The 20,935-nt window shown below is 47.6% G+C and overlaps 1 protein-coding gene across 2 annotated transcripts in view; it reads right to left on the reverse strand.

Annotated features, from left to right (window-relative positions):
* MTERF3 (mitochondrial transcription termination factor 3) overlaps positions 1-20,935 on the reverse strand; it is a 257,285-nt gene that overhangs the window by 76,004 nt on the left and 160,346 nt on the right. For both annotated transcript variants that reach the window (XM_086966030.1, XM_086966029.1), the window contains one exon: positions 11,592-11,739. In XM_086966030.1, coding sequence (XP_086822156.1) covers positions 11,592-11,739 — 148 coding nt within the window. The remainder of the gene's footprint in view (positions 1-11,591; positions 11,740-20,935) is intronic.

Below are 20,935 nucleotides of genomic sequence, written 5' to 3' on the forward strand. Positions count from 1 at the left end.
GATTTGGGTATCACGCTCAATCCCAAAGCACGTCAACAATTGATGTTGGTGTATAGTGGACAAGAGAACCAGGATATAGTGTTGAAATTCTCTTAAGTATTTGATGGGAAATTAGAAGGATGCCAACACTGTATTGTGCTGAAAGAGGGAGTGAGAACAGTTATGCATACAGTGAGGAAAGTACCACAGTTAATGTTGGATCCCTTGAAGGAAGAACTGGGCAAGTTATTGAAATTGGGTGTGATTGAGGAGAATGCATCCTCCGAATGTCTAGCTCTGGTGGTTCTGGCACCCAAGGTTAATGGTAAAATTTCGAGACTGTGTATCGATTTAAAGTACCAGAATAGAAACATCTTGGTTGACAGGCAACCTTTGCTGAATATTGGACAAGAGTGGTCTTTTCTGAAGGGGGCATGGTTGTTTAGTGTGATGGACCTTTCAGCTGCCTATCACCAGGTGTCATTGAGTAGGAGTCCAAACTTCTTACCTCTGTCTTACTTCTGCCTACCGCTTCGTCCATATGACATTTGGGCTGGCATCGGCTGAGGCATACTTCCAGAGGGTGAAGTTGAAAGTACTGGAAGAGATTGATCAGAATAAAATATTTCAGGAAGACCTCTTGGTCTATGGTAAAGATGTTATGTTATAAGGGTTTGTAGAGTGCATGGCTACCCAAGGGTTTCCCAGCACTAGGCGTCAAATACGGTGCAAATAGCAGGAGAGGAAATTAGCAGAACTGGTGGAACATCCAGGTGTTCAGTTTTTTTCCTAAAGGTATATTCTGTAACTAGAATCAGAGTTCCCGAGGTAGTGAATTTCATAACTTGGGTGCCAGATGGGTAAAAGATCTTCCACCACATCTGGCTTTTTTTATTCTAGTTGTTTTTAATAGATGCTCTGTGCCGGATCTAAGACGTCTGTTGGGGACATATAGGCCCACCAGGTTTCTGATTTTACAGTCTCCTGTTATTTATGGCTCAATGCGTTAGGCAGAGTGCTTTAAATTTGACTCTAGCCTCAACCGGTAGCCATTGTAGGGTTCTTGGATACTTTCCCACTGGTTCCTGAATAGGAAACTTGCACCAAAGTCTGACCGCAGCATTCTGCACAACCTGTCGTTTCTTGATGACATATTTAAGTGCGCCCAAAAAGAGGGAGTTACCATAATCCAGAAGTGATGTGACTAGAGCATGTATTTCTTAGCTGTAAAGCGATAAGCTGTAGGATCTGGCGAAGCATTCTAAGTAAGCCAAAGACAGTGCCTGCCAGTTTATTCCATAGTCAGCTCCTTATCAATCCAAAATCCCAAAGTTTTTAAAGCAGTGCTCGGGCCTGGGGCAATCTCTGAGCATCTTGGCCAGCAAGTTAGATGCCTCGGGCTCCTGAGTTTCCGAGGACCGCTCTGTTTTGTCCCCGGTCAGCTTCAGACAGCTCCTTGTCCCCCACTACACTACCCTTTCCAAACATGGCGCAAGCTGATCTGATTCCCCTTTAATCATGGAATCAAGTGACACCACTAACTGAGTATCATCAGCGTATGGTATGATGGAGATGCCATATTCCCAAACTATGTCGGCCAATGGCCACATATAAATGTAGAACAACGTGGGGCTGAACGACAAGCTCTATGGCACCCCGCAGGTCAAAGATGAGGAAGACCATGATAAGAAGCTGGTTGAGGTACTTGGAAGGCTGCGTGATTGTGGTCTGAATGGTGAAGGAGAAGTGTATGTTCAGGGTGGCTTCGGTATCTTACTTAGGACATACAATTTCCAGTGATGGGATTAGTCCCAAACCTAATTTGGCTTAGTCTATTGGTGATGCTCCTGAACCTACCAGCAAGGATGAAGTATGGTGTTTCCTTGGCCAACTGAATATTACCACAAATGTATTCAGAATTTTGCAAGTCTAGTTCAGCCCATACAGTTATTATTGAAGAAAGGTGAGAGATTTGTTTGGACGGCAAAGCGCCAGGGTGCTTTTGAGCTGGTCAAGAGAAATACTGGAAGCATGATCACACTTGGGCATTTTTTAGGAAGACCATTCTTACTGCCGACACAAGTCTAAAAGGATTGGGTGACATCAAATTATGACGAACAAGATCATGTAGTTGCTTTTGCCTCTAGGGCCACGAGGGGTGCGGACTAAAACTATTCCATTGTTGAAAAGGAAGCGCTTGCGTGCATGTGGGGCATATTGCATTTCAAGTTCTATTTGTGGGGTCTACCATTGGTGGTGAGGTCAAGTTCAAGTTCCAAAATTTGTATAGCGCACTACTCACCCAGAGGGTCTCAAGGCACTTGAGGGAGGGAGGTGCTTTACTTATCGAATATCCAAGTTTTTTGTTGCTTTCTGAAGGAGAGGTGGTTCTGTGTAAGGCGGAGGTGGGTGGGGAGGGAATTCCAGGGTTTGGCCGCTAAGTAGGAGAAGGATCTTCCCCCCATGGTGGATCTGTGGATGCGCGGAATTGCGGCGAGGGCTTGATTGGACGATCGTAGTTGGCGGGAAGGGGTGTAGAAGGAAAGTCGCGTGTTGAGGCATTCGGGTCCTAGGTGGTAGAGGGCTTTGTGTGTGTGGGTGAGGAGACAGAATGTTATTCTCTTGTTGACAGGGAGCCAATGGAGGTCTTTCAGGTGGTCGGAAATGTGAGCTTGCTGAGGGATGTCCAAAATGAGTCTGGCTGAGGCGTTTTGGATGCGTTGGGAGTTTTTTCTGTAGTTTGGCTGTGGGTCCGGCATAAAGGGTGTTTCCGTAATCCAGTCGGCTTGTGACTAGTGCGTGGGTGACCGTCTTTCTTGTTTCGGTGGGGATCCAACGGAAGATTTTTTTGAGCAATTGTAGGATGTTGAAGCATGATGATGAGACGGCGTTGACTTGTCTGGTCATCGCGAGGGAGGAGTCCAGGATGAAGCCCAGGTTACGTGCGTGGTCCGTAGGTATGGGTGCGGTTCCCAGGGCCGGTGGCCACCATGAGTTGTCCCAGGCAGAGGGGGATGACCCTAAGATGAAGACTTCCGTTTTGTCCGAGTTTAGTTTTAGACGGCTGTTCTTCATCCACTCGGCTACTTCTTTCATTCCTTCGTGTAAGTTGGTTTTGGCGGTGTTTGGGTCTTTGGTGAGGGAGAGGATCAGCTGGGTGTCGTCTGCGTAGGAGATGATGTTGAGGTGTGTTGACGCGCGATGGATGCGAGGAGACTCATGTATACGTTGAAGAGGGTGAGACTGAGTGATGATCCTTGTGTTACGCCGCAGATGACTTCGGTGGCCTCTGATTTAAAAGGGGGGAGGCGGACTCTCTGGGTTCTTCCGGCGAGGAACGAGATGATCCAGTCCAGTGCTTTTCCTTGTAATCCGACGTTGCTGAGGCATTGTATGAGGGTGCCCTGGCAGACTGTGTCAAAGGCTGCGGAGAGGTCAAGTAGGATGAGGGCAACTGTTTCTCCGTTGTCCAGTAGTGTTCGGATGTCGTCTGTTACTGCGATGAGGGCGGTTTCGGTGCTGTGTTTGGCTCGGAAGCCGGACTGTGAAGGGTCGAGGGATTTGTTGGATTCAAGGAAGGCGGCGAGCTGACTATTGACGGCTTTCTCAATGACTTTGGCGGGGAATGGGAGGAGCGAGATGGGGCGGTAGTTCTTAAGTTCGGTGGGGTCTGCTGTGGGTTTCTTCAGAAGGGTGCTGAGTTCGGCATGTTTCCAGTTTTCCGGGAAGGTAGCGGAGTTGAAGGAACAGTTGATGACATTGCGGAGGTGGGGTGCGATGATGGCGTCTGCTTTGTTGAAAATGTGGTGGGGACATGGGTCGGTTGGCGAACCTGACTGGATGGAGTTCATCAGGCGGATGGTGTCTTCGGTGGTGATTGGGTTCCAGGTGCAAAGGTTGTTAGAGTGCGGTTTTGGTTCGGGGTGGGTGGAGTGGACTGGTCTTCCGAGTGGTTTTCAAAGCTGTTATGTATTTCTGCGATTTTATTGTGGAAAAATGAGGATAGAGAGTCGCAGAGGTCTTGGGAGGGAGTGATGTCGTTGGTGCCGGCAGTGGGGTTAGTAAATTCTTTGACGATGTTGAATAGTTCATTGTTGTCAAGTCGATCCTTCAATGCTGATTTCTTGGTGGATCGGATCAGTTGGTGGTGTTTGCGGGTGGCGTTCTTGAAGGTGGCTAGGTTGTCAATGTTTGGGTTTTTTCTCCAGGTTTTTTCGAGTGTACGACAGAGCTTCTTGGATTTCTTAAGGTCATCGTTGAACCAGGGGGCTTTTTTGCTACCTTGCTTGATTAGATGGTTTTTCAGGGGTGCTAGTTCGTCGGCGCTGTGGGTGATCCATTGTGTGAGGTTGGTGGCTGCTTGGTTTGGGTCGGACGATTTGGCAGGGGGGTTTTGGTGAAGCGATGTGAAGAGCTGGTCGGTGGTGATTTTGTTCCAATTTCTTCGAGGAATAGGTTGTGGGGGGTTGTGGGTCGTGGTCTTTTTGTAGTTGAAGTGAACGCAGCTGTGGTCCGTCCAATGGAGAGCTGTGGTGTGATCGAAGGAGATGTGCTTGCTGGAGGTGAAGATAGGGTCGAGCGTGTGTCCGGCAAGGTGGGTGGGGGTGTCAACAAGTTGTTTGAGTCCGGGATTGGCCAGGTTGTCTAGGAGGGTGGTGGTGTTGCTGTCTTTTTTCTTTTCCAGGTGGAAGTTGAGGTCTCCCAGTAGAATGTAGTTTTCGGAGGGGAGGGCATGTAGGCTGATGAAGTCAGTGATGTCTTCGCTGAATTGTGTGCGGGGTCCTGGTGGTCTGTAGATGAGGGTGCCTCTGAGTGTGGTTTTGGGGTCGGTGTGATTCTGGAAGTGAAACTGTTCGGCGGAAGCGAGGTTATCGTCGGAACTGGTCGTGATGCGGATGGTGTTCTTGTGGACGATGGCGATGCCTCCTCCTGTTTGGTTGGTGCGATCTTTTCGGATGATCTTGTAGGCGTCCGGGATGGCTATGGCGATGTCTGGTGCTGATGAGGCGTTCATCCATGTTTCTGTAAGGAAGGCGACGTCCGGCGATGTGGTGTCGAGTAGGTTCCAGAGTTCAATGGAGTGTCTTTGGACTGAGCGGGTGTTGAGTAGGATGCAATTTAGGTGGTTAGTGTCGGAGCTCTGTTTGAAGTTTGTGGATTTGGTGTGGGTCCTGATGCAGTCGAACTTGCAGGAGTGGCAGGTGAAGGGTCCATGGGAGTGTCCTGGCGCGGCTTGGTAGCAGTTTGGGAGACGGCCGGGGTTAAGGGCTGAGAGGGTTGCGGCATCGTATGTAATGCGGGAGGAATGGGTTTTGCGGGGGCAGGGGGTCTGGCGCTGGGTGCGGTCCAGGCGCGGACGGGCGTAGACGGGCTTACCTTTGGTGCACCTTTGGCGCGCATGGGGTGCGACAGCTGCGTGTGAACGCTGCGCGCAAAAGCATCTGTCATGTGTGGATAGTGGAGGGGGCGGGGGCGAGGGAGGAGCAGCTGGGAGGCGGGAGCGGGGTGGAGAGCTGGGCAGGGAGGCACAACAACAATCAACAAAATGGCAGCAAGCCAAAAGCGAAACAGGATTGGGGCACAATCGAAATGAACGCGATGATAATGGCAGTGGCACCGACACAGACCAGCACAACTGAAATATTCAGGCAAAAGGCAGCGCAGCACAATTTAAATCACTTGAAAGCGCACTTTCGCAATAGCGCTACAATACCAAAGTAATATGCAATCAGGCACGAATAATAGCGCTACAATATCAATGTAAAATGCACTCAGGCACTGATACTTGTGGGAGCAATGCGAGGAAGCACAGAGCAATCAGGGAGTATAGCGCTACGATACCACAGGCGGGAAGCAGATCAGGGAGCAGCTTGAGGAGCGACCGCTTCTGAGGGGATCAGGACGGTCACAGCGCTACAACACAAGAGCGGAGCCTAAACTATCAGTGGGAGGGAGGAGCAGCTGGGAGGCGGGAGCGGGGTGGAGAGCCGGGCAGGGAGGCACAACAACAATCAACTAAATGGCAGCAAGCCAAAAGCGAAACAGGATTGGGGCACAATCGAAATGTACGCGATGATAATGGCAGTGGCACCGGCACAGACAAGCACAACTGAAATATTCAGGCAAAAGGCAGCGCAGCACAATTTAAGTCACTTGAAAGCGCACTTTCGCAATAGCGCTACAATACCAAAGTAATATGCAATCAGGCACGAATAATAGCGCTACAATATCAATGTAAAATGCACTCAGGCACTGATACTTGTGGGAGCAATGCGAGGAAGCAGAGAGCAATCAGGGAGTATAGCGCTACGATACCACAGGCGGGAAGCAGATCAGGGAGCAGCGTGAGGAGCGACCGCTTCTGAGGGGATCAGGACGGTCAGACCACAAACCCCTGGTGGTGGTGTTAACTTGCATAGGAAGGGAGAAGGCTACACCTCGCATTAGCAGGTAGACTGAAGGTGTGAGGGATTACAATTTCCGGGTGGAATACATTTGTGGATTTTGTAACAAGACTGCAAAGTGTTTATTGTGCTTACCTGCTGTGGAGTGAAGGGAGGCTGTTGAGGAAGCCAGTGTGCTGTAGTTATAGGAGCAAGCACTGATGAAACTGAAGTGGTTTAGAGCAGGTGAGAGGGATTAGACTACGAGTTATTTGAAAGAATATGTGGTGAAGGGGTGGGCGAAACAAAAAAAAACACTTGGGGTCCAATGTGGAAGAATATTGGACGGTGCGAGATGAATTGTCATTTGCTGATGGGTTTCTGTATACAGGAGAGATTTTGGCGCCACCAGAAGTGTTAAGAGACAAGATTACAGATTTGACACATTTGGGTTATCTGGGAAGAAACAGACCGAAGCGCAAGTGAGAGAGCAATCCCGTTGGCCACGTATGGATCACATGGTCGAGAAAATGGTGATGGAGTGCGTTCAGTGTGCGTATTGTGACAAAAACTAAGTCACTAGAACGTTTTACCTGTCACCTGTGGAAATGCCTGAGAAGCCATGAAGTAAGGTGGCTGTGGATATAGTGAGGCCATTCAATTCTCTCTCCAATGTGGAGAGATTTGTATTAATATTGGTGTACTACAAATCTAAGTGGGTTTTGGCGGTGTGTGTCAGAGAAGTCAACGCTCAGACTGTTATTTAATTTTTGAAAGATGAGTTAATGAAGGAATGTGTGCCGGAGAGCATAGTCACTGATAATGGCGTGTAGTTCGTTTCTTCCCAGATGGTGGAAGTTTTGAGAGATGTGAGTGTTAAACATTGCAGAACTGCATATTATTCACCCGAGGTAACAGACTAGTGGGGAGAGCATAAGCAGATTGGTAAAAGCGTGTAGTCAGCAGGCAGTGTGTTGTGGTGTGGTGTTTCACTGAGGAGTCTTTTGAGAGAAAGATTTTGGGCACACAGAATTACACCAAATCCCGTCACTAATTTTACCCCTTTTAGTGTATTGAGAGGGAGAAGGGCTGCCACTAAGATGAATCCCCAGTGGTTAAAGGGTGGCACACCAAAGAACATTGAGTGGAGTGAAGATGTGAAGGGAAAGATTGCTAAGATTTGGTGAAAAACATTGGGTGAAGAAAATCTTGTGGTCAGTCTGGGATGATGTGTGGATCAAAAAAACAAATTTTCATGCTAAAGGCAAGAGAGGATTTTTTGGACCATTCCTTATCACAGAGATTAAGTTAAATGTGGTGCAAGTACAAACTAGGGAACGGTGGAGCATGTCTAGACTGGTAAGGGTGAGGGAAACAAATGAAAGTGATGTGATGGACAAAAAGAGTGGTAGTAGTGTTGTTGGAGAACATGGAACTCGTGTCACAGACAGCACCTGGAGTGATGGTGTTGTTAGACCACACAGAGCCATGTGCACTCCTGTGTGGATGAAAGGTTATTGTAAGAAATAGTGTTCCGGCTCTACATTGTGGAAGTTAGTGTCACTCACAAGTAAACTTCTTTATGGGTAGTGGTTAAGCTTCAAAATTGTAAATATTATTTTCAAATCTTTTTCAACATTTTTATTTTTCCCATTGTTACTGCAAATGTCTTGTAATTCTTTTATAGTATATTGAACCTGTTGACATATTAGTCCTTTATAATTGGAGTAAGTTTCCGTTCATTGTAGTTTCCTTTTGTTGGGAAAAGAGATATGTTGTGTTTGACCTTTCTTGGCTTGGATGTAATGAGCTGGGCTGTCGGAAGTGGCTGAGAAGTGAGAAGGACCTGTTTGGTGTTGTTCCAGATTATAAATCTTCAGTGCCTTGAGACCCTTACAGGGGAGTAGTCGCGCTTTACAAGAACACTGATTGATTGTTTGATTGATACTAATAAACCCACTTCTGCATCAACTAAAGCTTGTCTCTGATCTTTACTGGTGTAGGACACAGCACTCTTGTCAATTTAAACAGCAATTGCCTTGCTTATTTTGAATGTTTGCTGGCAATATTTGCATTAAAAGAATGTTATATTTCTATGCGTTACCCTGAGTGGTTTTATTTACATTTGATTTAACAACCAACTAGGTATTTGTTGGCAAAATTTGAAGCCACAGTAATAGAAGTACTAGGCGGGAGAGGAATCCCAACATTAGTCCCATTAGCTCCGTTTGTGCTTAGTCGCAACCCTTGCTGATCAGCCCCACTTCCACCTAATCTTTCAATAGCTAGAAGTCTGGCCTCAATGCAGTCCAATTTGAGGGAGAGGGGATCCAAGAGACTATTAATAATGTCAGTGAGTGAGCAGATAATATGCTCTGAGGTGTTTGGAACTCCCCCTCCAAAGATGAATGGACCGGTGTGCGGGAGTATAAGGTTGGGGGCGTGGGCTACAGGACTCGCCGTTTCAGTGATGCACCCAGAGAAAGAAGTTCATGGCGCGTCCGTGCTGTCATCAGTGGTGTTTTGGCTGGGATCTACTTTAGCCCTTTCAGCACCTTTGGACTTCCTCAATCTTTTCCTTTTCAGGACAGCGTCCTCTCGGTGTCCCATGTAATCCGTTGCAGTAGAACCATTCCCCAAGTCCCTAGATAGAACTGTCTGTGGAGTAGGGGAAGATGCCACCTCATCAAGGATGTGGGGTGAGTCTTGATTTTAGATCTTAGTCTTAGATGGTGTCCTCAACTGCTGCAAAACTGACTCTATAGTTTGATCGATGCTATCCATAAGTGATAAGTGTGTAGCATCCAGCAGTTGTGGCGATCTAACGTTAGAAGATGACCCCGGAGAAACCAGATGCGAGCTTTCAATCCCTTCTGCTATTTGTTTTTCTAAGACTGTGAGACCCTTATTTACCACGGTGTTAGCCTTTGCAAGAAATTTATCCAGAGTACCTGTAACCATGGTGGCAGCCTTGCTTCTTGTTTCCCTCGTTGCCGTGTTGGTCGAGCAGAACTTCAGAGTAGGCAGGCAAGTTAATGTGGTTGGAATGTTCTGGGATGCGAGAAGTTAGGGGGGTGGCCCAGTCCCAGTCTCTCCCGGCCTCAAACGGCCCGCCCTTTGCTCGGGCTTCGCCCCGGTCTTCGTCCCGCACGCGTCCCGCATGCACAGGGGTGGGAAGGTTTAAGTAGGAAGAGGCGGGGCGGGGAAGAGGCTCCAGCTGCGGCGATTGCCTGGCCGCTCAGAATGCTGGGCCTCGCAGTCCCGGCCCCGTCCTCACTGCACAACACTGCCCTCCGCCTCTGGTAATGCTCCTCAATGGGCTGGCAGGGCTCCCACGATTGCTGGTCATGATGCTCCTTCCTACGCTGGCAGGGCTCCCGCGATACAGGTGATGGGAGATTCCAAAAGTCTGCTACGGCTTGCGAGTGGCACCCCTAGGTATTTTAATTTCTCCAAGGAAGAGCCCTGTGCCATTTAGCGAAGAGATTAATTGGAAGGGTCTACCCTTAAAGAGGTAGGCAATTTGAGAGGGTGAAGGTTAAAAAATGAAAGGGCAGCATTCTGGTCTTGTTCGTCTGATATGAGGAAAAGTCAACTGATTTGCTTAAACAATTTGAAGGTAGACCTTTAACAAGTAACGTTTTGGTTTGTTCCATAAAATAGCAGACTGTACTGCGCAAAAAACAAATGACATTACATACAACTAAAAAGAAAATGTAGGAAACAAAGAAATGTACATAATATTTTGGAGTTTCCCGATGGACCCCAACTACTGCACACCCATCTCTCTGCTCCACTTCCCAGCCAAGGTCACAGAGAAAGCCATCAACACCAACTTCCGAGTCTGCTGAAACGAAGAACATCGTGGACCTCTCCCAATTGAGCTTCAGAAGCAACCACAGCACTGAGAGAACTCTCCTCGTCGCTACAGATTACATCCTCACCCTCCTCAACTGAGACAAGAATGCAGCCGTTATCCTCCGCGACCTCTCGGCCCCCTTAAACACGATCTCCCTCAACACCCTCTGCACAAGACTCCACAACGCCGGCATCAGCGACAAAGCCCTCAAATGGATCCGCTCCTTTCTCCCTTGGCCGAAAGCAGAGAGTCAGACTTACACCATTCAAATCAGAACCCACAGTGATCAGTTGCGGAGCGCTTATGGAATCCTCCCTGAGCCCCACTCTCTTCATCATCAACAGTGCCCGCTTGCAGCCATTGTCAGAAGCCACTAACGTCTCCTAAGCCGACGACACCCAGCTGATTCTCTCCGTCACAGATGAACCCTCAGCCACCAAGAGCAACTTCCACGATAGGGTGACCTGGACGAAGAAGAGCTGCCTCAAGCTCAACTCGGAGAAGACCGAAGTCCTCATCATGGGCTCCTCCCGCTCCACCTGGGACGCCTCTTGGTGGCCCGAAGTGCTCTGAATCCCCCCACACCCACGGACCATGCATGAAACCTCGGCAAAATCCTACACTCTTTGCACTCAGTGCACCGCCAAATCAACACCGTCACGTCCGCCTGCTTCCACACACCTCGCATCCTTTGTAAGATCTTCAAGTGGATCCCCACCGAGTCCAGGAAGACAGTCACCCATGCGCTTGTGTGCAGCAGACTCGACTATGGCAACACACTCTACGCTGGCACCACCCAGAAACCCCAAAAGAAACTGCAGACCGTCCAAAACGCCTCCGCCAGAATCATCCTTAGCATCCTATGCCGTAACCACATCACCTGCCACCTGAGAGACTTTCACTGGCTACCTGTCAATAAGAGTTTCACTTTCAAGCTTCTCACACACGCCTACAAAGCCCTTTACAACGCCGTACTTGCCTACATCAACCACCGCCTCTCCTTCTACACCCCCACCAGGCATCTTAGATCCGCCTAATTGGCCCTGGCCACCTTCCCACGGATCCACAAGACCACAGATGGAGGAAGATCCTTCTACTACCTCGCTGCAAAGACCTGGAACTCCCTGCCTCTACACCTCAGTCAATCACCATCACTGCCTCAATTCAGGAAGGACCTCAACATCTTTGACTGAACTACAGACCCAGCCCCTCCCCTGCAGCGCCTTGAGACCCTCACGCGTGAGTAGTCAGGCTTTTTAATTCCTTGATTGATTGAGTAAAATCGTGTGGCAAACAACTTATTTCCCATCTCTCAAATAACAAACAGCATGCAACGATTTCCAACAATCAAGAAAGAGACATTTTCTTACCTTTTGGGGACTTATTTTAAGTTCTTTCTGAAAAAAACCAAGTCTGTTGTCCAGTCTTTCCACTGAAAAGTTCAGCAGATATGGAGCTCGGGAGACCATTCGTGCAACAGCTTCCTTGCTGAATTTTTTAGACACCAGATAAGCCACTCTAAGAAACATAATGTGAAAATACTAATTAACAGCAGTTTAAACTGCCAAATCTGCACCTTGATTTTCTCTAACACTTTAGGGAACTCAAGTGATGCAAGATAATGAATTTAATTTGTGGTAGTATCAACTGAACATACACAGAAATGGTTAACAGGAGGTAATTTAGCTTGAATTCTTTAATAAAGGCACCTTCTGCCAACTTATTGATGTCAGGTCCCCAAAATGCAAGAAATAGTGAAAGTGATATCACACAGCCTTTGTCCCTCTGTGACGTTACATGGTTGACCCTTTGAAACTACCTTTGCCCATGAACTACCTCCAATTTTCTGCTGATGATCTAAGGGAAGGTCCCAGAACAAAATGCTGACACATTCACCTCATTTGGCTGACGTTCAAGTTGCTTCAAATGTGGTGGATGCGCTACTAAACAAACACTGTTTTTCAGGCCTGTGGTCATTTTAACACTGTTTACTGCTATTTAAATGCAACATGGATTCCCAGCCTGATGATGAGGAATGATTTAAGCATGTGAATATATAAAAGATTCTAGTGTTGAACAACTGGAGATACAGGTAAGAAGCTAATTTCTTGTTTTCCACCATTCTCTTATTTCAAATGAAAACATTTATGCATTTTTGCAACATGGATGCTACTGATGGATAGCCAGGAGGTAGCAATTACTACCTCTTGGTTTGCACTTGGGTATCCATTGCACTGCCAGTTACCACATGAAAACAGAAGGTAAAAAGGGCTGAGTCTTAGTTAATTTCTTTAGTGTCCACTCCCTGCCTTCCCTTAGACCATCCGTTACAGAAAAAAAGGGTATACCCATAAAAGTCATGGGACCTGGGTTCAATCTGGTACATTAAAAGGGGGTCCCAGAACAAAATGTGTCTAAGGAAAAGGAAAAACATATATATATATATATATATATATATATATATATACATATATATATACATATACATATATATATATATATATATATATATATATATACATATACATATATATATATATATATATACATATACATATATATATACATACATATACATATATATACATATACATATATATACATATATACATATATATACATACATATATATATATATACATATATATATATATATACACATATACATATATACACACACATATATATATATATATATATATATATATATATATATATATACACACAACAAGTTTTCTGCTTAAAATGTACACTCTTATTTATTCACAATGTCCTTAGATGTGCAATTCATCATATATAAATCACATGAATTCTAAAAACATTTGTGCCCCGAACAGAACGTGAAGGAGAAGCAAGGGAAGGTGTGCAGAAGTATGTGCAAAGATTCAAGGAAGGATTGAAGGGTAAACAAGTGTTTAGTTGTAAGATCCAATTTCTCATTGGTGTTATACACTGGCTTCGTTGCAGAGCCAGAGAAAACATAACATGTCCTTTAAGTATTTAAATAAGACTATGCTTCCAGCGCCTGGGTGGTAATTCTTAAAAATTGGTGCAAGCTGGTGTAGGGGTAAAGTTGTCGACGTTTCGACCCCATATACACTGCTAGGTGTCCGCGAACCTTAGGGAGGTGTCTTCATCAGGACTGGGGTGGTGTGGTGGGGCAGGGTTACCTGGGGAAATATAGTGAACATAATCAATAAAAGGAGAAAGTGCATTGGTTGATTAAAACGTGAATTAAGGCAAAAGCTTATACCATGGAATTATATTGGTGAGTATGGGCCTGCCGGCTCCAAAACAGCAAGAATGGGAATAATCTGCGAGAGTGAGGGAGGGCGGGAAAGGGAGGCAGGCAGAGGGAGAGCGAGGGAGGGAGGTGGAGGGAGGGAGACAGGGAAGGAGGGAAAGGTAGGCAGAACGAGGGAGGGAAAGGGAGTGAGAGCGAGGGAGGGAAAGGGAGGGAGAGCGATGGAGGGAAAGGGAGGGAGAGCGAGGGAGAGAGGGAGGGAAAGGAGGGAGAGTGGGAAAGGGAGGCAGACAGGCATAGGGAGAGTGAGGGAGGGAAAGGGAGGCAGACACAGACAGAGGGAGAGCGAGGGAGGGAGGGAAAGGGAGGGAGAGCGAGTGAGGGAAAGGGAGGCAGACAGAGGGAGAGCGAGGTAGGGAGGAAAAGGGAGGCAGACAGAGGGAGAGGGAGGGAGCGAAAGGGAGGCAGACATAGGGCGAGGGAGGGAAAGCGAGGCAGACAGAGAGAGTGAGGGAGGGAGGTGGAGGGAGGGAGAAAGGGAGGGAGAGCAAGGGAGGGAAAGGGAGGGAGAGCGAGGGAGGGAGGGAAAGGGAGGCAGACGGAGAGGGAGGGAGGGAAAGGGACGGGGAGGGAGAGCGAGGGAGGGAAAGGGAGGCAGACAGAGGGAGAGTGAGGGAGGGAGGGAGAGTGGGAAAGGGAGGCAGACACAGACAGAGGGAGAGCGAGGGAGGGAGGGAAAGGGAGGCAGACAGAGGGAGAGCCAGGGAAGGAGGGAAAGGGAGGCAGACAGAGAGAGTGAGGGAGGGAAAGGGAGGGAGAGCGAGGGAGGGAAAGGGAGGGAGAGCGAGGGAGGGAGGGAAAGGGAGGCAGACAGAGGGAGAGCGAGGGAGGGAGGGAAAGGGAGGGAGGGAAAGGGAGGGAGAGCGAGGGAGGGAGGGAAAGGGAGGCAGACAGAGGGAGAGTGAGGGAGGGAGGGAAAGGGAGGCAGACAGAGGGAGAGCGAGGGAGGGAGGTTAAGGGAGGGAGACAGGGAAGGAGGGAAAGGGAGAGCGAGGGAGGGAAAGGGAGGGAGAGCGAGGGAGGGAAAGGGAGGGAGAGCGAGGGAGGGAGGGAGGGAAAGAAGGGAGAGTGGGAAAGGGAGGCAGACACAGACAGAGGGAGAGCTGGGAAGGGAGGGAAAGGGAGGCAGACACAAAGGGATTCCGAGGGAGGGAGGGAGAGCGAGGGAGGGAAATGGAGGCAGACAGAGGGAGAGCGAGGTAGGGAGGTAAAGGGAGGCAGACAGTGAGAGTGAGGGAGGGAGGTGGAGGGAGGGAGACAGGGAAGGAGGGAAAGGGAGGGAGAGCGAGGCAGGGAAAGGGAGGGAGAGCGAGGCAGGGAAAGGGAGGGAGAGGGAGGGAGGGAGGGAAAGGGAGGCAGACAGAGGGAGAGCAAGTGAGGGAGGGAAAGGGAGGGGGAGGGCGAGGGAGGGAGGGAAAAGGAGGCAGACAGAGGGAGAATGAGGGAAGGACGGAAAGGGAGGCAGACAGAGGGAGGGAGGGAAAGGCGGGAGGGAAAGAGAGGCAGACAGAGGGAGAGCGAGGGAGGGAAGGTAAGGAGGGAGGGAAAGGGAGGTAGACAGAGGGAGAGCGAGGGAGGGAGGGAGGGAAAGGGAGGCAGACAGACAGAGAGAGAGCGAGGGAAGGAAGGAGGGAAAGGGAAGGAGAGCGAGGGAGGGAGGGAAAGGGAGGCAGACAGAGGGAGAGCGAGGGAGGGAAGGAAAGGAGGGAGGGAAAGGGAGGCAGACTGAGGGAGAGCGAGGGGGGAAGGAAAGGAGGGAGGGAAAGGGAGGCAGACAGAGGGAAAGCGAGGGAGGGAGGGAAAGGGAGGCAGACAGACTGAGACAAAGAGAGGGAGAGGGAGGGAGACAGAGAAAGGGAGAGGGAGGGAGAAAAAAAGGGAGAGGGAGGGAGACCAAAAGAATGAGGGAGGGAGACAGAGAAAGGGAGAGGGAGGGAGACAGATAAAGGGAGAGGGAGGGAGACAGAAAGGGAGAGGGAGGGAGACAAAGGGTGACAGACAGAGGGAGGGAGGATGGAGGGTGACAGACAGAGGGAGGATGGAGGGAGGAGGGACGGAGGAAGGTGACAGGTCTGGACCCTTAACCTTCCTATGTCTCCAATCTTAGTTGCAGCTTGTACTTGGTCCGATCATTATACTATCAAATTTAATGTTCGAATCAACCCTGTGAGTTGCCATTCTAGCCTGTCTGGGCGCACTGGCAGGAACTGGAATAAGATTGAGAAACCCTAATTTCTTGCTTCTCTTGCTAACTCACTTCCCTTATGTAACTCCTCTATCAATCTGGCTCAGACTCAGTTGACCAGTTGGCTGCTGACCGCCAGTGATAGGTTTGCTCCTCTAAGGTGCCCAGAAATAGTTTTCAAATGAGTTGAAACATCAGAAACTCGCCTTCAGGCAATTGGAAAGAAAGTGGCGCAGTAACTATAATCCTGAAGATAAACTAGCCTATTTAGTTTTATTGAAAGCTTACAAAAAATCTATTTTAAAGGCTAAAGAGGTGCACTTCTCACTCAAAATCCTGTCAGCGACTAACCGCTCTATTGTAAATGAGCTTTCTAATCCCGACAGAGTTCTGAGTAAACCCCCCCCCCCCCCCCCCTCACAAACCTTTTGTAATGCATTGAATCTCTTTTTTATTGAAAACATTCACAAAATCAAATCCAGTATCCCGGTCTGTCAGACTCAGGACCTCAGCTCTCATTCTTCTTCTAATTCTAGTACTTTCTCGTACTTTCCCGTTATATGTGAGCACACTTTTACAACCCTTCTTTCTAAAGTCAAATCTGGGTCTCCCACCGACTGTTGCCCTCCTCGGATTTTGAGGGAAATTTTTACCACCTTTCCTAGCCCTGCTCTCAATCTCTTAAATGAGTCCTTGTTGCAGGGTACTGTTCCGGCAAACTTCAAAGAGGCAATTGTCATCCCCCTCTTAAAGAAGGTGGGATCTGATCCACTCATTTTGTCTAACTATCGTCCGATTTCCCTTCTTCCTTATTTAGCCAAGATCTTCCGAAGCCTATGTCACAGGCTGTCTCACAGACTTTTTGGGAGGAATCGGAATTCCTTGATCCCCATCAGGCGGGCTTGAAGACAGCATATTCCACTGAGGCAGTCATCCTCACTGTTCTTGACACCCTGCGCAATGAGGTTGATAGGGGCTCTTCACAGGCCCTTGTTCTGCTTGATCTTTCCGCCGCCTTCGACGCGGTTGACCACCCCCTGTTGGTTGGCCATGTGAGGGAGGCGGGAATCAATGGCCTTGCCTTAAGTTGGATCAGCTCCTTCCTGGAAAACCACTCTCAAGCGGTTTGTACCACTCAGTTTACTGCTCCCAGAGTTAAAACTTCATGTGGAGTTCCTCAAGGCTCCTCTCTTTCTCCTCTGCTGTTCAATCTTTACCTTCGCCCAATTTCCCGAGATCTGAAAAATCGCAATGTCTGCACCTTCGCCTAATGTTCTGACCGTGTTTTGGTTCCCCTTTTTGAGTGAAGGTGACTTTAGCCTGCTATCATTCCAATAGGAGGATTAGAACCTCAGACCTGGCATATTTACAAGGTGTTTGACATAATTCCCTATCCTTTTCCCTATTCTAGGGTTTATAAGCTTAACTTAAGGGATAGATTCCTTAGTATTAATATTAATCCGTCCTTTTGTAAGGTTGATAGTATATTTCTGATGGAGTTATGCCTATTTCGGGCCTTGTAGGCCTCGAACGGGAGAGACTCCATCTTTCTTTCTGCCTCGGCTGCTTGAGATGCTTTTAGGTCAAATGTAATGTTTTAGTTATAAGGTGTTGTTCCCTTGGAGAGAACCGGCTCAGGCTGGCCCTTATCGGAAGACTGTATTTTTCTTCGTGTCGAAGACATAACATCAGGCCGGCCGGCTGAGAACGTGTCCTTGGCACGGGGTGGTACAAGAATTTGGTGGGCGGCAGGTTACTGGCCGGAAATTTCCATGCATGAACAAGGTTCCACATTAGCGAAAGCACTGAGAGTTCAGGAGTCAGTTAGTAGACGGCAGCTAGGCGTTAGTATTATTGCAGTTAATCAACTTAAGGCAGACAGTCGCCATTTTGAAGTCCGAAAAAGACCGAGGGCTGGTACTCTCTCAGAAAGATTGAAGTTATTTTAGTTGGAGCAGCTGGCGAGCTTTGATACTGAGATCAGAGCATGCAGAGTGAAGACGTTAGCGGAGCGAACGAATATCAGAGAGGTAGAAACTAAGTTATAAGATCGAAGTCAGAAGGTGAAGATAGTCCGTGATCGAGAGGAGAGAGGAGTAGTGCAGAACAGTGAGAGTGAAACAGACGAAACAGAGAATAAGAAGGAGGTTCCAGTGACTTGGAGGGGAGCAGAGGAGACAAAGCATAGTGTTGCAGACGTGTATCCGTGACTGCAGGGGTGATCCTAAGATGAGCCAAGGCACAGACGAGAAGGGAACCCGGATGACAACTGAGTCCAGACTTCGTACTCATAAGGTGACGTTGACCCTTTCTTATTAGCGTGCACACACATTCTAATTCTTTCTTTTGCTTTTCAGGCTATATGTTATATTGCAGTATTATATTGTTGTTATAATTTACTATTGTTTAATAAAGGGACCTCAGTTCTTAGTGAACCATTGTGTAACTGTTGTTTTCTTATAATAAAGTTAACCTTTCTTCTAGTCAGATGCTGTTATGTGGACGGATGTGTCTCCCGTCCGGGTAAATGGTAACTGAGCAAGGGAGCATGGGAGCACTTGAATCAGAGAATAACCTTTACATATTGTAACTTGGCCATTCTGAGCGTTTGGCCATTCTGACTTGTGTCAGAGGATTGAACTGTCTATCTATCACATAACCTATAATATTACATCCCCAGTAGATATTAGATATATATATAGAGAAACTTCCCAACAGAGAGAGAGAGAGCTGAAGGTATTCATAGGACAGTGATCGTCGTTGTGTAGCGGCGTTAGTGAGAACATTGATTGTGATCAATGTGTATACCCACAGGATTGTGGCTTGTGTAAAAGAATGAGAGCACTGGGGGGGATACAGTGCCTATACCCACAGGATTGTGGCTTTAGTAAAAGAATGAGAGCACTGGGGGGATACAGTGCCTATACCCACAGGATTGTGGCTTGTGTAAAGGAGTGAGAGCACTGGGGGGATACAGTGCCTATACCCACAGGATTGTGGCTTGTGTGAACACTGATTGTGGTCAGTGTGTAACGGTAAGTAATCGGAACTGCCTCAGGGTAGTCTAGTCTGGGCTTATGTTGCCACAAGACTATAAGGTATGAGTGTGGTGTTTTAGAAGATCTAAGCTTGTATATTGCTAATTCCCCATCCTCAGGTAGGTACCCAGGTGCCTTGGTAAGTAGGTCCTGAGGAAGGAGGTGGTTACGTTTCGGGTGGATTGGTGGTGTCTTGGTGAGCTGATTCTATCTGGTCCGAATATCCGGTTGTTACACCTTTGCAGACGATTTCAAACTCATTTTCTCCATCACTAACTCCCCGGGTATCGGCTTATACTTTTCAATCCACCATTTGATTCATTAGTGAATGGATGAACAAGAATCATCTTAAACTTAATCTGGACAAGACAGAGTTGGTTTTAACGGGTGGCATTGACAGGAGCCTTTGGGGACCGCACTTTTGGCCAAGGGAGCTGGGACAGCCCCCTGTTCCTTCTGGCTCTGTAAAAAGCCTCGGAATGGTCATCAATCAGGACCTCACTTTGAAGTCTCAGATTAACTCAGTGATTTCCACCCGTTTCCTTCAACTCCGAAAATTAAAAAAGATTTGCAGATTCCTCACCTATGATGCTCGCATTCAAGTGATTATGGCCTTGGTTATGTCCCATGGGGACTACGCCATCTCCTTATATTTTGGCATCCACCTCTGTCTTTCAAAACTATTACAGATGATACAAAACCAGGCTGCTTGCCTGATTGTTCATTTCCCCAGGCGCCAGCATATCACCCCTCTTCTGAAAAAAGCTACATTGGCTCCCGGTTGTCCAACGGTGCGCTTTTAGGATTGGATGCCTTATTTTTAAGGCCCTCCACGGCAGGAGTCCAGAGTCCAGAGTTAATAACATCCTAACTAAATATGTTCAAACGCGCAACCTTCATTCTGCCCTTAAAAATGTTCTACTTATCCCCCGCTTCAGATTAAAACGCACCGGTGGTGCCAGGTTCTCAATCCCGGCCCCAACTTTCTGGAATTCTCTTCCCTCCGATATCCGCTACTGCACTAACCTTCTCGGCTTTAGAAGCCTTTAAAGACTTAGTAGCACATCCACCACATTTGAAGCAACTTGAACGTCAGCCAATGAGGTGAGTGTGTCAGCTCTTTTATTCCCCCTAGAGGCCATCACTGCTCAGATTTCAAAGCACAAAGTGCGAGAAAGGTACATAATAAATGAGCCTCTGACTGGGAAGGAGAGAGGGTCACTTTTGAATATATAAAATATTCCAATGTTGGAGAACTGGAGTTCTAGGTAAGAAAGTAATTTTTACTCCAACATTGGATCTTTCATATATTTACATGCTTGAATCTGAATAGTAAGAAATACACATTACAATACATAATAAGGTCTTTTGTTGAAGGTCTTGAAATTGGATTCCGACGGATTCTGACTGAAGAATATGCATGTCTAATCTTGGCCAGATCCAACAAGTACAGAAGTATTTTATGTGGTCTTATTTGAAGAGAATTGAAGTGTTTACTCCTGCACCAGACACAAAAACGCTTCCACTTGGCATTGTAGGTTTTCGTAGTTGCAGGACCATGTGCTTGTGCTACAATATTTCTGCCGCCCAGCTGTAGATCTAAATAGCCTCACTCTAAGTGGTCAGGTACCATTCTGTTAGATTCAGCGACATGGGATTGTGGTGCAGAACCTCTCAGTGATGTCTGAAGAGAAGACTGGAGTGCACTTTTAGCTAGATGGCTGGATGTACCAATAGCTGCATGAGATTGCTGTACCAGTATTGGTGTGGTTACGCTGGAGCCATGAGGATCAGAGTGCAACAATCCATTTTTTGCCTTCCACAGTACCATGGGGATCAGGGGAAATGGAGAAAGGGATTAATCAAAGATTTTGGAGCAACTGATTGAAAGGAAATTGCCAATTGACCCTGGTTGCCACAGTCTGCTTCTGAAGTGCTTACATTTCTTGCTGTCCTGTGTGGCAAAGAGATTGATTATGGCTTGAGCCTACTGTTGGAAGATGTAATCCACCTGCTACAGGTTTAGTTTCCACTTGCGACAGTCTGGAAGTTGTTGGCCTAGTCCATCCGTCTGATCGTTATGGCATCCTGGCAGGTGTTCCATGGGAAGGTCGATCTTGTGAGAAATGACCCAATGCCATACCAGTTGTGTCTCTTCCGAGAGAGATTGTGATCACATTCCCCCCT

The sequence above is a fragment of the Lissotriton vulgaris genome, chromosome 4_1, assembly GCF_964263255.1.
Source record: "Lissotriton vulgaris chromosome 4_1, aLisVul1.2, whole genome shotgun sequence".
NCBI lineage: Eukaryota > Metazoa > Chordata > Amphibia > Caudata > Salamandridae > Lissotriton > Lissotriton vulgaris.